The following is a 16,348-nucleotide window of genomic DNA, read 5'->3' on the forward strand; positions in this document are numbered from 1 at the left end:
ATCATCATCATCATCATTCAGCCTGATCACGACCAGCCGCCTTGGGGATGTGCGCGTAATTGACACGCCACCGCGAGCACTGGCGGCCATTTCTTCGTACCATTTGCAAGGTGCCCCGTTGGGACGGGAGTTGGGGTGGGAGTTTCTCGCGTTTCACGCTTTTTGGGGTCACTGGGTAAACTGGCTGGCAGGCCCGGTTCGGCCTACCAATGGCTGGGCAGCTTTAATTTACTTTCTTCTTCCGCCAAAAAGCGCCCCACTCACTCGCTTCGGACCCTCACCATGCGCTATCGAACGTAGCACTATCAACAAGCAATAATAGCAGCAGTGAAAGCAGGAAATGTTGCAGTTCTGGCAGGGTGAAGCAGTCCCGTCCAACAAGCTCACCCTCCACTAGTCAAACAACAACGCACCGCATGTCCGTCAGGCCCAAAATCCCAACGTTCACTTTCGTTCAAACAAATGGTCACCGGGCGATGAGCATTAAGCCGCCCAAAGGTGTAGTTAGTGGGCGAAATTTGTACGGCCGTCCGAAGTTTGAACGCATCGGACGGCGGGTTGCCAATTCCGGGCGCCGAAAAAACCGGATTCCGGGTGACGCACGGATTATGTTCACACTTTACGTCAAAAGCGTCACCCCCAGGAGAAAGTGTTGTTTGGCACGGGGTTAAGGTGAATTGTTGGTGCCCGACACTAAATGGCACCCTTGGGGAACACACACACACGCGCGTGAGTCACGCGGTTCGATTCGAAAGCGCAAGTATTCCTGGTGGCCAACATTCCTGTCTCGGGTTTGTTGATCAAGCAGATAGGGAAGACATGGTGTAGGCGTTGGACAGGCCAGAGACCGGAAGGATACGGACGCAAGGACGTGTGTTGATGAATGTTGTGTGTAATATTACTCCCAGTGGAAAAAGGACCTTGTGTTATGTTGAGTAAACCTTTCTCTCATTTAGGTTGTTGAAAACGTATGTTGCTATCAATTTTTCTTCTTCAATTGAGTCGCAATCACACGGAAAAAGAAGAATTTTTGTCAGGAACATCTTAGAATTTAAGAGTTTTACATTAAAAGACGCGAATGATAAATTATTTCGCATAAACTGTCTATCACTTATCTATTTTCGGATGTGTATCAATTAATTATAAAAAAGATAATGGATTAATGTTAGGCATCAAACGCTCCAACTCGCTTAAACTTGAAACACAAGCGACTTTACTTTCTCACTCAAGACCTCAACCCATCTCCACAGAGACCCCAGCATTTAGTAGACATACTCGAGGAAATGATTCTAGCGAGCGAGATCGCAATAAATAAAACCCGCGCCAACTTGAACTTGACACTGAACTTGCTCGTTCAGGAAAAAGGAACTGAAAACTGACACAAAAGAGATCATACAACCATTGCCAAGCTGCCCGTGGCTCTCAGCACATAAAGCTACCCAACTGGCAACCTTTTTTTTCCCGCGGTTATGTCTCGCTACCAACCGGCCAGGCCATTGCCATTCCGATTAGTCTGCTGCTGGTCGGTGATGTTGGTCAACCGCCAGTTCCGTTTGTCTGGCCGCGTACAAACGGGTTTTGGTTATGCAAACCCCAAGCGACCGATTCTAGAGCCATTTCCAGTCGGACCGGAACGTTGGGATGGGATCCAGAAGCCTGCAGCTCAGAATCGACCTGTCGTACCAATGCAAAACAAACAACGTTAATTTAGCCCATTGTGGAGGGAGCAGAATGAACTCTCTGTAAAAAGCTCAGGTCTGTAACGAGCTTTGACAGCTGGACACTCGGGTAGAATACGTCTGTTGGCAGGGCATTCTTGTTAGCGCATGACCTCCGCACCATTCCGTTAGTGCGCCAGGTAACGATGGGAAAACATCTGGATAGTCGCCTCATTGGAGCGGAGAGCTAGCATGCGTGTGTTTGCGATACGTGTCAGTTCCGGCTCCGGAAGCAACGACGCATTGTTTTCGTAGGTAAACTACGTGCGTTAGTTCATCACAACGAGCATAACAGACATGCCGTCTCGGTGTCACCGGCAGGGATCACGATAATGTTACGCCTCTGCTGACAACTTTCATAACTCCTTTTAATGTCGGCGATCGTTTCCCTTCGATACAGCACAACTCTTAAGAGTTACAATTGTGTACGCATCCCCGGGACATCCTCCTTAAGTAATGTTAAACAATTCATCCGCGTTAAGCGGAAGGTAAATCTTTCAATCTTCATTACTGCGATGAATCATTGACGAGCACGGAAATCTCGTTTTAAAGCATGCGCTTCTACCAACGGAAAAGAAAGTAATCGGTGCCTGTAAAACCCCGCAATCGTGCAGCTGAAAAGATTTCTGAGCCGAAGAAAGTAAAACTCTGCCTTCCCTTTCTCCGCCGTGCGTTCGACGGCGCATTCAAGCTGCAGTTTTGAGCGCCTCTCGGAGAGCAATCATGGGCAAGCCCCCGCCAAACAAAGGGGCAATTGTATAAGAACCATAAATCGAGGTAAACGAAACCCCGGGCTGACCCACTTTCGAGGGCTCCCGTTTTGGAGCTCAAGAAAACAAGACTAATGGACCAAACACCAACGTGCAGAGCGAGAGAGGCATCGGGTGGGAGCGAATGGAACGGTTTCATTTTAAATTCCATCCAGCATCCAGCCATTTCCCGGGAAGCGTGTCCTACTCGGGACATTCAGTAATTCATGAGCACACGAAACGTGGCAGTTGCCCTTACCGGAGTATCTCACGTTTGCCGTCACAAGTTCAGCCATTTCTAACGCTCGAATGTGCTCTGTCTGGCGCTTATCGGATGGGGTTTAGAGTGTATGCAAATGGAAAATGGGTTTCGCAGGTGTCTGTGCAGTGCAGGGGAAGATTTTAACGTGCGATACGGTGCTGAAGAAAAATGTGTTATTACACATTGACCTAGTCCGTTAGGCGAAATGAAATACTGGTCGTGAAAACCCATCACGAAGCAAACTGAAATCTGGCACTGCGGTACTTGACGGATAGCATTCACAACTGTTGAACCGCATATGCATTCTTAATGTTATCAGCATCAGAATATCCTAAAACAAACAGACGTACTTACAACCAATCTTTCTACTTGCATTTTATCGTTCCAGTTCAAGCTAGCAGAAACCTTCGACATCTTCCCTGTGTGGTACGAAGCACTGGCGATGAAGGCATTTGTATGTTTGCTATCGATTGCTTCAAGTCCAACGGAACGCATCTGGGTGTGTGCATCGATAAAATATTCTTTGGATCGTGCTGTCAGGTCAATGTAAGTATCGTCGTTCGTTGAACCATTCAGCCGAGCCATCAGGCTTTGACAATTCATTTCCTCCCACAGGATGATCGGTTGCTCTTCGATCCGGACATAACGGATAACAGCATAGATCACAATTCGGCCGGTAACTTCCAACATTTCCCACAGTCCTCTCTGATGAATACGCACAGAAAACCGCCACTCACGGAAACGCGCTTACCAACGACTCCAGCAGGCAACGGAACAAAGTACGAACTGCTCAGTACTTCTACGACTACCAGACGAACGACTGCAAAGAACAATCGCCGCACAACTACGACTGTACGTACGACGAAAGCTCCTATGAAGGTTCAGCAAAAAGACGATCTGCAGACAACTACGGAGTACCAAGAGTTCACAACGTTTCAATACGTGCAGAGCAGCAAGAATCCTGCTGGCAGTCAATCCACATCGACGACGAGCGGAGGAGCGAGCAAGCGTCCTCCTGTACGACCCAGTAGTCCTAGCGTAGTTACGTACGACAATCGAACCTCTACCACCAGGACGACCACTCCCAAACCTTACAAAAACCGTCGACCGACAACGAATAAAACGACAACCGTACGACCTCCAAACCGACGACCTCCTCAACCGCTAACGACAACCACGGAAACGTCGACCACGATACTATCCTCGACGACCAGGAAAGCGCCTGCCCCAAACACAAGACAGCCAACGACTTCCGCTACCATTGCGTCCCGTAAGCCACCCAGTTCGATAGCCGCATCTCAAACGCAAACCACCCATGCTTCGCGACGACCAACAACGACTCACCAATCTTCACCGAAGACCGAATCAACAACGCCCTCCGTGACGTACTCTCGTCGACCAACTACTTCGCCTTCGTTGGTGCCTCTAACGAAACCGACTTCGAACCGAAGACGACCTACCACCACTTCTACGACCTCGCCGACTACGACGACGGTGCCAACTACGGTCGCAAGCGATACAACTCGAGCTCCTCGACCTAGACCTAAGCCAACTTCCCAGGTCGCAACCGTACCGGCTACATCGTTAGATCACCTGATCGAGACGAACTCTGCCAGTTCGGAAATCACGTCTAGTGCTGCTCCCGTATCAAGCAGTACCACTCGAACGACATATCCAACGACAACCGTTAAAGTGACGCAACCCACAACGCCAACACCTACTCCAACCCCAGCTTCTTCCACCAAGCGAACCACTCAATCCGAACCATCCATACAAACATCGACTGTAAAGGTGTCAGAATCGTCGCTAGAGCTAGGTGATACCGCTGACCTTGCAACACTTTCACGACCCGGTCTCGTTACTTGGACAAGTATTCTGGAGGACACACCTACGGAGCGACCCAATGTCAATCAAGGTAAGTGCCGTTTGGTTAAAGCTTTCCATCCGCTCATGACGCTTATACACTTCATCATCATGCATCCCGACAGGACCGACCACATCCAACAGCTGGATACTCATTCAGACACTAACCCCCGAAGAGGTCATTGCTAGCAATCAAACTAACCAGCATGAACCATCACCCTCCTCCACTCACATACCGCCAGCATCCGTCGAGGTGTCCTTCTCGCAGGACACCAAACTGCCGATCGAATCGCTTCTCCCGGAAGCGGCCTACGTATACAATACGGTTCAAGAGGAGCCCGCTCAGAACGTGCTCCTGTTGCCCGACGCACTCTCGATACATTCGCAAGTAACGTCCACCTCACAAACCCCCGGACACACGAATGTTGTATCCTTGGAGGCACAGGCAAAGACTACGGAGAGTTCCGTTCCCAGTATCGGTAGCTCCACCATCAAACAAAGTACGGTGGCGCCCGAGAGCACGAGTACCACAGTCCGACATTCATCCATCGTACCGTCGACTACGGACAGCTCTACCATGGTAACTGGACACGGATCAGTGTCTTCCACCGTGTCCCAGCCGTCGATCACCAAGTCCCCCCCTAAGCCCAGTAGCATACCGGTAGAGATTAACGAATCGGTCGTCGAAACGACACCAACCACCGTGACATCGACGATCGCTGCATCCACACCGACCACGACGATTATTCCCGCGAGCGTAGCTCCGACTCATTTTACATCTTCCGCCGCACCGACACTAACGACCAGTGATATGTTTGCGAGCGTATCCGAACAGACATCATCAGCCTCTAGTGAGGAATCTGGTAAATTGCATGGCTTTTAAAATAATCGGTTCAACCGAACCGCACACTAACTTCATTCATTTCGTTACTAACTGCACGCGAGCGGGATGTGCGTAGATTCAATGACAAGGGCCACATAAATGCGGTCATTAATAACATAATACCGTGTGCAATGAAGGCAGGCTTGTGCGGCTAGAGCACGTATAAATAGCACTATTAACAGATGTCAATTATTCTTTTATTAGTTTGTCTGTGTAGCAGGGAAGACATGATTCATTTGTGTGTTCGCATTTTTTCATACATCCTAATCCAAGGTTAAGTTGAAATAGTTGTAGCAAAAGATCATTCCAACCCCACAATCACAGGACATTTACATTGGCTCGTAGTGTGCTATTGCTGAAAGATCATTTGTTTTGTTTGCCCAGAATAGATCGGTTCATAACATGTTGTCATGGATTATTTAGCTTGCAAGTATTGACGTTGCATGCCGGGCCTTTAATAACCATTCATTTACTATCATCACAGGCACGTCCTCTACTACCGACGCTGGGTCGAAACGACCTATCGACACGACGTCCACCACGGAAGCGATGCTCGTCCGTGAAACCACAACGGCGGCCGAGGAGTCGATCGAAAGTGCAACGGAAGGCAGTGGAGAGGAAGAAGCGTCCGGCAGCGGTAGCGAAGAAGGATCCAGTGAGGAGGAGGAAGAAGAGGAAGAGGAAGGAACCGATGAAAGTGAAGAAACTACCGATGCAACCACAGCCTCGATCGAGAACGTTACCGACTCCCAGAACAAGTTGACGAACGAAAGCAGCACTGTGACGTCGTCTTCCACCCAGGCAAGCACTTCTGCATCCCAAAGCACAACGTCGTCCTCGACCTCGACATCCCTGGAGCCCAACACACTGACAGCATCAACCTTGTCACCGGTTTCGATCTCGGCCGGCATGACGAGCCCCAGCTCATCCTCATCAGTGCTGACAACGACGTCAGGCAACACGACGACAGCATCACCACAGCCACCTGCGCAGTCGAACCGAGACCCAACGACAACCGAGGGCACGACAACCGGAATGCCCGTCAAGTTCCCCGAGCAACCTCCGGCAAGCAATCAGACGGCGGCGCTTCCGACAACGACCACACTGGCGATGCTCGCCAACGTAACCACGGACGGTGTAACGCTGGCACCCGATTTCCTGACCACCTCCACCCTGCCAACCCTCGAGGGCATCGATTATCGATCGGGTGAGTAAACCTTTGACCTGGTTGAACTATATCGCACACGCAACATCGCATTACCATTACCCGTCCGCCAAAAATTATCTCATCTTCGCGAACCAGCCACGTTATGTCTCATTAAGGGTCTCATTCCGTCTTACGATCGGTCTCACCTTGCGGGCAACAATTTTGCTCTGAATGTTTGTTTGCTTCCCACCGCACACAAACACACCCAGTCCAGGTGCCCGCGGGAAGAGATCCGTCGGTGGATGGTCATAAAAATATAACATAAATAATTGATAATAACATAAAACAATTTCAACCTTGAAAGCAAGTTCAATGCTTCCTCCGCACGCCATCGCCCTTGCGGACGGGAAAACCGCAGCAAAACCAAACGCTTGGGCCGGTCACGAAGATCCGATCGGCCGTGCTCCTTCTGCTCTTGCACGTACCGCACCGAAAAGGATCGAGACGAGCAACAATGCTCATTGCCGCTAGTGTGGCTATGTTTTTCCTCCTTTGGCGTCTCGTGTCTTCTTCAGCTGATCTTTGTCATTACCACCACCGACGGCTGGGCCGGGTTTCGCCAACGATTGGTAGCAAACATTGGCTGCGGGTGTCGGGTGTCCCTATTGCCTAATGCACCAAACCGGACGAGAATCCCACTCGTAATTCCGCCCAAGTCAGCGCAGGGCTGGTCGAGATGGAGTGCTACGGAAAGGGGAACGATCACTGGCACGAGTGTATCATCTTCGTGCAGGAATTCTTCCTTACCAGGAACACCCCGTTCCTGGGCTGTTCGCACAGCTCGTCCCGGTTTGCAAAGGCAGCGGGCGTGCAGATTTTTTAATGCTGTACATTGAGCGAAAAGAAAAATAACTAAACAATACCTCACAGGAAAGATTTGCGAGCACCTTTCGACGACCCCCAAAGCCACAAGGCGCACATCTCTGATCTCTGGATGAGGCCGAGACAGACACGACCTGTTTCAAAATCGATTACGCCGATCGCTATCGACAGGTAGATCCTATTTACCGTAGGACCTGTTGGGCAGAACACAATGGCGCTGCGATGATTGATAGTGTGATAAATTAGCTTTATGTACTTAAGTGCCCCCCTGCCGTGTCGGTCCAAGCTGATGACCAACACGCAAAGGAAATCGAGATTTTTGGCAAAGCGATGGAATGAAATAATCCGGCTGAGGGAACGGGCATTAAAGCTATTCATAAAACATACAATTTGCTGGCCATCCTCAAAGCATCTCCTCCAGATAAGCCCCAAGAACAATCTTAATATAACGTCCATCACTGTACAGAGATCGGACACTAAATTGAATCGCTCGCACGCACCCTCACCCAGGATGAAATATTATCGCATCTTGGCGGGTCCAGCAGCGAAGAACAAATGCAAAGGCAACAATCGCCTCCACTCAGTACGAACGAAGGTCCTGAGCGTGAAAGAGGACGCCCGCGAAACATCCACGGCCCGACCGATGTGTAAGCCGTGAACACGTCCCAACACCTGATTTACTGGTTTTTCGGGCTTGAATAAAATAAATTATTTATATTTACTTAATGGTATCATTACTATCACACCGGTAATGTTGATTTATATCCCCGCCATGGTTCGGCACGCTGACTTTGACGGTGCGCGCGTTGCGTGATCCTTTCGAGCCTAGCGCGCCGTTGTCACCGTGGTCATGCAGGGCATTCACAGGTCGTTCGTTATCCGGTTCTTGTTTCACTGGGCGCGTACGCTTCACACTTTGTTAAGCAGCGTCCCTTTGGTAGCAACGACGACGATCGCAAATAGTGATGCGTTCTTCGGGGTTTCGGATCGCACGCATCGATTCCACGCATCGGAATGTAGCTGGGGAGTGTGGCGGTGGCTTATCGCTTACCATGTAAACATTATGTAATTAATTGTTACCGCAGGGTACATTTATGTGAGGGCAGCACGCAACGACGGCAGTCCGGTTACTGACATTGTACTGGATGCCTGGAAGGAAAACACGGATCAAGTTCTTTGACATCTATGTCGTCAGAGCAGGGCAAGAACAGGGAGCTTCGCAGTGTAACGATCGATTCGAATTCGATAGTTTACATGTGTTTACAATCGGAAGGGATTCCGAAATTAGAGTACTCTTCATTCGTACCGATCGATTACACCTACCAACATATCGTCCCTTTGTGATGCTGGAACAATAGTGCAAGTCTTCCTATAGTCACACGTTTTCACGCTGTTATTCTCGGTGTTGATAGATTCATTCCTGCAAGATGCATTACCTGCAGTGCTAATGATCATTTATCATACATTAAACCACCCGAAGGGTCGCCATCTTAACATTCAATTACTTTGCCAAGCTAAGGCGACAGTGTTGATGTCCGCTGCGAATTGATCGTACACGGTAAGCGTTGCTGTGCCACAGGAGAAACATAAAACCATCGTTGACAGCGAATTACATGTAGAGTTCCACAATCCACATCAGCCGCGGGAGTGCAAATAGACCGATACGTACACATTCCGGCCACTCTTATCCGTGCCGGTTCGTCTAATGATAATCGGGTATCCTTTTCGCTCCGCTGGCACATCTTTCGTTCGCGTAAAGTGAATATTTCATTACATATTATGCACGCTGTCGTTTTGATCGTCGTCGATGGCGGCATGGTTTGCGGCATATTCCTCGTGCGAGTGACCCTTCCGATCGGGTTGGAAGCGAATTAATCTTCCCGCTACAGTTCGCTTCAGCTGCACGTTCAGATGCACGGTGGGTAGCTTAAGTCAGCGTGAGATAAGAAAAAGCAAAAACTGGTTCCCACACTCAGCACGCCACGCAGCGCGACCTCATGCTAGTCCTGGAGAGCGCAGTTTAAGTGATACGCAAACCGTGCACATCAAGATCGTACCGAACTGATTGGCTTGGATCATTTACAATTTTTATGGCAGCATAATTACGATTCATTCATCCTCGCTGCGCCGAACAACTCATTAATGCACGCATCTTCGCCCGAGATGAGAGACTGATTTTCTTACTGTATCTGCCGCTTTTCTTTCCTTTTTATCGATACACGTTACGAGCATATATTTATACGGTGTTTGTCTTCCTCTTTCGTGTACTCCTCTTTCAGTGTGCGGCAAACGGATGTTCCCCGAGCCGCGTATCGTCGGTGGCACCAAAGCAGCGTTTGGCCGTTGGCCCTGGCAAATCTCGCTGCGTCAGTGGAGAACGTCCACCTATCTGCACAAGTGTGGTGCGGCACTGCTGAACGAAAACTGGGCCATTACGGCTGCCCACTGTGTTGACAAGTAAGTACGGGACGCCGCATCCAGCCGTCGAACGCACGTCACGTTAATACACCTACCTTTCACCACGCAGTGTGCCGCCGTCGGATCTGTTGCTGCGGTTAGGCGAGTACGATCTGGCACTGGAGGAGGAACCGTACGGCTATCAGGAGCGCCGGGTACAGATCGTCGCCTCTCATCCACAGTTCGATCCCCGGACGTTCGAGTATGATCTAGCACTTTTGAGGTAAGAGAAAGCTTTCTGAAAGGGGTTCGATATCCGAGCGGGCGATAGCGAAGCGTGTTAACATTCCGATTATCTCTAGATTCTACGAACCGGTGGTGTTCCAGCCGAACATCATTCCCGTCTGCGTGCCGGAGAACGATGAGAACTTCATCGGCAGAACAGCATTCGTTACCGGGTGGGGTCGTCTCTACGAAGGTATAGAGTGGCGCAATAGTGGCATAGAGTATGGAAAGTCAGTGTGGTAACGCTCGTTTTAATGCTCTCCCACAGATGGACCACTGCCAAGTGTGCTGCAGGAGGTTACCGTGCCGGTGATCGAAAATAAGATCTGTGAAACGATGTACAGAAGCGCCGGCTATATTGAGCACATTCCACACATTTTCATCTGTGCCGGTTGGAAGAAGGGAGGCTACGACTCTTGCGAAGGTAGGTGTTGGCTCTGGTGTGAAAGAAGAGAAAATATCATCACATTCAATCAAATGTCTCGTCTCCGTCTTCCTCTTACTACTAGGTGACTCTGGTGGTCCGATGGTAATTCAACGCCCCGACAAGCGATTCCTGCTCGCCGGTGTCATTTCCTGGGGTATCGGTTGCGCTGAACCAAATCAACCCGGTGTGTACACCAGGATATCCGAGTTCCGGGATTGGATTAATCAGATTCTACAGTTTTAAACGCACCAGCTCTGCCAAACGGGCGGTGACTAACTGACAAAGCATACGCAGTAGCGATGCCTACTCGCTCAGTGTACAGATCCTTGGAACAGTGCTCTCCGGAAGACCTACGAACCTGGTGGATCTGATCCCTGGCCAACTCGACTGGACAGTTGGACGTGTAGTTGTTGATGTTTGATAATTCGTTTACTAATAGCATTCAGTTTTGATAAGGTGCCGTTTTGATCATCGATCTGCCAGCGGAACAGATCGACCAGTCGAGCCGATCGATAAGCCACTGGCAGGTGGATCGTCGACACAGCAAACTCGATGGCGAAGTGCATCTCGTTTTGGGTGGCACGGTAAAGTTTAGAGCAATTGTGTTAAGTTATTCTCCCGTCCCGAAAGTTTTGCTCAAAGCATCCACAACCCAGTGAGTTAAAGGAGGACACGAGAAGGTATTATTTAGTTGCAAGCGGTGGTAGACACTGCGCTCGTTACAAAAGACACAGCAAGCTGTACGCATTTCGATCAAAAAATGCTCGCTAGGATCACACGCATACACACAGTAACTTTAACCTAGCACGAAAAAGAAGGAAAGAAAACAAGACATTAGTAAAGTACGCCGGTTTTAATTAAAGTACGTTGTGATAAATCGATGCATCGTCGCAAGCGTTGCAACGAACGAAGCGGATCAGTGCACTTGTGCTGCACAGGATGGAGGATGCAAACCTAGAGTTACGACAGTTATCGGTAGTTAGACACTATTTTGCTAGTAAAGTACATGATGTTACATGGTAAGAGGACTTTATTTATTTATTTATACGCCGCTAGATACACTTGGTAGAGAGTCGCATTGACCAGCTTAGGGGAACGGAACACGGAACGGCAGCTGAAGGCATGGAAGGAAGAAAGGACGGAAAGGACATGTTTAGAAACAATCGCATAAGGTGCTTCTGCTAGTGCAAAGTCAACAGTGTGTAACCGGTGAGCATTTTCGTCAGAAGATATTCAGCAAGTGTGTGACAAATTTTCCTGTACATATTTTAACGTAAGAAGCCCCATCCATTCCGATAACATCTATTTAAATTCGACTGTACTATACTTTGAAATAAACATTTTAAACAACTACAAATGTGAGTCGTTCTGTGTGTGTTTAATTTTTCTTATCTTATTTCTCTCTCTCTCTCTCTCACTCTCCCTCTCTCTCTCTTCTTGGCCTAACGACCTCTAAGGTCATGCTTGTCTTTTCTTGCTTACTAGACTCAATGATACCACGTCGTTGAATAGTCAGCCCTTAATACGGGGGAACGATCAGGATAAGATTTGAACCCCGGTCCTGCCGAATAAAGACCGTATGAATATTTTATTTATATACTGTTGTTTTTGGTTTTACTATTTTAAGAGGTCGTGGCCTGCTCATACTGAGTTTGCGGTTTGATTAACTGAATTTACGGTTTGCTTCTAATAAAATTCTCAAATAAATATAAATATTGCATAGATTTGCGTTTTTTGTAAATTACATAAATGAAACTCATTTTAGTTTTATCATTTATATATATTTTGAAGCATATATCGCATGACTTTTTTTGTTGTACGTGAATTTTTCCTCTACTCCAGCATGGTTCATCAAAATTGTATGTGTACATAAATACAAAGGTATGCAATCTCTTCACACATATGCTTCCAAATATTGCCACTAGGTGCGCTATCTGCCTGCTCGAAAATGTTGGCGATCAAAGCTGCTCGAATTATCAAATTTGAATGTTTGGCCCCATTTGAAGGCATGCACTGCCTAACGGCAATTTGTACCATTTTTATGTTCATTTTTATTGTTCTAATATTTAATCAGAATAAAAGTATGATGAGTTGAGTGTAAGCAATTGTTATTGCAATGATTTCATGCAAGCAATTTTCATAATATTTGGAAGGACAGAATTTATAACAAATCCCATCACAACTGCGAGGAATTAATTGAATAATATGATGTCTAAAGTCCAGTTGCTTAAATAGTAGTTGCCTTTCAAACGGCAAGACCTTTAACCGAATGCCGTTTGATCTTTCAAATCAAGTCAAGGAAAACCGTAAATGAGAGGCCATCACATTTCGAGCTTGCAGCACACAAAAATGGCGATTTAGCAGTAGGTGATTAGGCCTTCGAATCAAAACTTCACCTATCTTGGCTCTGAACTATACACCAACAACAACTCCCGAGACCCAAGCAAGATTGTCGGTTGCCAGATTATCATTCTACAGCCTTTTAAAGCTTCTCAACTTAAAGTGCATGTGGTGCCGACGATGCTGGGACTGTATAGAACATTTTTATTCCCTTTATGCTGACAGACCTACCTACGACACTTGGAGTTCGTCCAACACAAAAAAAATCCTCTTAGCCGCGAAAAGGAAAAAAATGTTGAAGAAGAAATGTTACTCCAATTCTGAGTAAGAACTATGCGATGATCTCACTATTGTACACTGAATTAACCTTACTAAGTTCCGATGAGTTCGTCCTGTCATGAGAATGGCACCGGCCGACCAAGCCTGTGACGTCTTTTTTCCGGACGTCCGCATGGATAAATGAATTGTGGAAGGTCTGAAATTTATTGCTGAGTGATTGCAATGGTGCTATATTTTTTTTTAAAATAAATGTTCTATGAGTATTTTTCAGGTTGTAATGATTAGACATACATATATCCTGGTTATTATCATAACGCTAATATTTTATGTAAATCATAGGGATGACCTATCAAAGAAATTTATCATGTAAAGCATGCTTTTTTTAAAGTATCCGCTTTCGTTAAATTTTTAAAACAACAGGATACACAGTAGCAAATAAACCAAAAATTTCTACCAACTAATCCAGTCAAAACATTCATACACAACTCAAGCCAACACGTAAAACTGTACTTAACTTCAAGATGCCTTAAGCGAACCTTCTCAAACACTTTTCGGGAAAGTATTTATCTTCACATTACTTGCTTGGAGCAATCTTCCATTGCTCGGTAACAGATTAATTGCTCCGCAGGGGAAAACGACACAGAACCATTTAGCAAAATCACACTTTGAACGTGTGTACCTTCCCGTTTAACCCTTGCTCTTCGCGCGAAGTACTTCACCATCACGCCACAACTTTTGCTTTCCATGTCTAGCCTGTGTGTGTGTGTTGCGTTTTGATGGGTTTTTCAAGTCGTCGTCTTGGTTTTTTTTTCCTGTGTATTTCAGGGAAAACTTTCGATTGTCAAATACGAGAGGAAACATCAGCCAAAGTAACAAAAAAAAACCTCGAACTGCTCAAACAAAGAAAACCTACCCCTGAAAATAGATACAGCAAATAAAAGCGCTTCATCAATTGACGGATCTTTCGGAATGTTTCCTCGAGTTTTTTTTTCCTTCTACTACCATGCTGCGGAAAGCTGGATAGATGGATGTCAATTTCCGGCACTGCAAAGAAAGTCATCTGCGCGTCGCAGTACAATTCGGATAGAAGCAACAGAAACCGAAACCAAATCAACAACGGCAAAAAAATGTATCCAACCCCTACGGGAAAGCATTACTGATTCGTTTGTTGACACGGGCCCAGGGTAAGCTTTGCCAGAAGTCGTCTACCCATCGCAACACACGTTGAACGATACGCTAAGCCTTCGTAGTCATTAAGCCGTCGGCTGCTATCGAGCGATATCGAGCGGCGCGCTTTAATGGAGAAAACGACAGTTAAAAAGTAGCATTTAAATGTTCGGGTTTTTCGTTTGGGGAAGATTTTGGTTTTCCATTTAAAAGTGTCCAGCGAAACGATAGATTTTAATGGCAATTGATGGACCGAAAGTGTTCGGTGGTGGTGGTGGTGCTGTTTGACCCATTTCGTTGTCGCAATGTGTAGGATTGTTTTCGCACCAACATTGCTTTTAAAGTGTGATGCCCTTTCAGTTCAAAACCTTCAGTTCTTGTCGCTCCTGTTAGTAGCTTTGCTCATAATGTTGGGCGAACAATATTCGAGAATTGAAAACTCTCGAGTATGTTTTAATATACTTTAACGGCATACTGGAGTTTATTCTGGCGATTTTCTAATATCTTCAATCTAGCAGTATCTAGCACCTTCCTGCATTTCCTTAGATGTTGAAGTGCTTGATACGGTCTCTGGATGCTGCGAGTTTTTCGCTAGGCATTTCTCTGGCGTTTCCATTGACCCATGCAGCAGTACAGTGTCTCTTTCAGAGGCTCTAGTTTAAACGCCTAGTACCATAGTTGATTGCAACATTTTGTTGTTTGCATCTATGTTATCTTTTATGAAAGGTGACCGTTCGGTCGTCCCTAATTATCATGCTGTCAGTATCCTTTGTGCGATGTTCAAAGTGTTTGAATATGTTGTCCAATCCAGGGGTTAAATTATATTTCCAAATCATAATATTGTAATGCCCAAACGCTCAACGTCAACAAACCTCATGAGTTTCGTGTTCAAAGTTATGTCCAACATTGTTTTTAAACGTCAAATTGATGCCCTATACACCGGCTTCAAAAAAGTTTTTGATAGCATGACCCTTAATGAGCAGAATTTGGATAACTTGGCTTTGGGAAACCAATTCTTTGCTGACTGAGATCAATTTTATAAAATCGAAATAAAAATTCAGTCAAATTGGAACACACGTTGTCCAGTTGGACGTCCATCCATTCTTGGATCTTTCAATTTCCTCTCTATTGATGGACATATTTTGTTCACTAATGATATTAATTTAGTTTTACCTGTGTCCTAGTCTTTTTATTGTCAAACCCTCCAAAACCACCCTGACCCATTTCCAACTAAATGATATATCGTCTCTTTCAGGCTGCCACCTCGTAAGTTGACTTGGAACTATTCTGTATGTGGTACCACAATAAGCAGGATTAGGATCCAGAGAAGGTTTACGCGCTTTTCTATACTGTCCGTAGATATCTTCATGTCTACTCTGCCACCTATTTCTTCTGCTATCAGATGCTCGGTCTGACTGACTGTTCTGTCTTCCATACCCCTTTATGTTACTTCACGTCGCCGTTGTGATAGACCTCCTTTTTTCATGTGAGAGTTTTGTATGGATATATAGTTATAGAAACGACACGGTGGGAGTACTTTTTACAAAAAGCTTACTTTATTCCCTGATCTCTAAATCGTAACTAACTAACATCGGCTGGAATATGTTTCAAATGACCTGCTTTGGCGTTAAGCTGACCTGGCTGGTTCACTGGTAGCGGCTGTCGTGGAGCGGAAGCGCGTGTCCACGTGTCGGGTCCGGTTGCCAGCTCGCTGTTGACATGCGCGTCGGAAAGTGCGCGCGTGGCGACTTGACGGTGTCTTATTATGCGTAACTCCTCCGGGGGGTGAAAAAGCGTGCCCTCACGCGTTCGAACTTCCCACGGTATCATCTGCACTACGATGGCTACGGGACTCATTCCGAATGCGGTGTTTCCTTTTTCCGACTTGGGATAAAATAGCAGAGACGAGGTGACTGAAATAGACATAGGCAATAATGATCATGGTTATA

General features: G+C 46.7%; 1 protein-coding gene across 3 annotated transcripts in view; it reads left to right on the plus strand.

Moving 5' to 3' along the window:
- The window catches only part of LOC118508973 (mucin-5AC), a 28,535-nt gene extending 16,560 nt beyond the window's left edge, over window positions 1-11,975 (plus strand). The window contains exons 4-12 of one of the 3 annotated variants that reach the window (XM_036048950.1): window positions 3,118-3,275; window positions 3,345-4,644; window positions 4,718-5,443; window positions 5,960-6,682; window positions 9,784-9,961; window positions 10,032-10,184; window positions 10,264-10,379; window positions 10,455-10,610; window positions 10,696-11,975. In XM_036048950.1, coding sequence (XP_035904843.1) covers window positions 3,118-3,275; window positions 3,345-4,644; window positions 4,718-5,443; window positions 5,960-6,682; window positions 9,784-9,961; window positions 10,032-10,184; window positions 10,264-10,379; window positions 10,455-10,610; window positions 10,696-10,856 — 3,671 coding nt within the window. In that variant the 3' untranslated portion in view covers window positions 10,857-11,975. Of the gene's footprint in view, window positions 1-3,117; window positions 3,276-3,344; window positions 4,645-4,717; window positions 5,456-5,959; window positions 6,683-9,783; window positions 9,962-10,031; window positions 10,185-10,263; window positions 10,380-10,454; window positions 10,611-10,695 lie in introns of all 3 variants that reach the window. The other 2 variants (XM_036048949.1, XM_036048951.1) reach the window with 2 other exon arrangements.
- The last annotated feature ends 4,373 nt before the right edge of the window (window positions 11,976-16,348 follow it).

This window comes from Anopheles stephensi, chromosome 3 (genome assembly GCF_013141755.1).
Source record: "Anopheles stephensi strain Indian chromosome 3, UCI_ANSTEP_V1.0, whole genome shotgun sequence".
In the NCBI taxonomy this organism is placed as follows: Eukaryota; Metazoa; Arthropoda; class Insecta; order Diptera; family Culicidae; genus Anopheles; species Anopheles stephensi.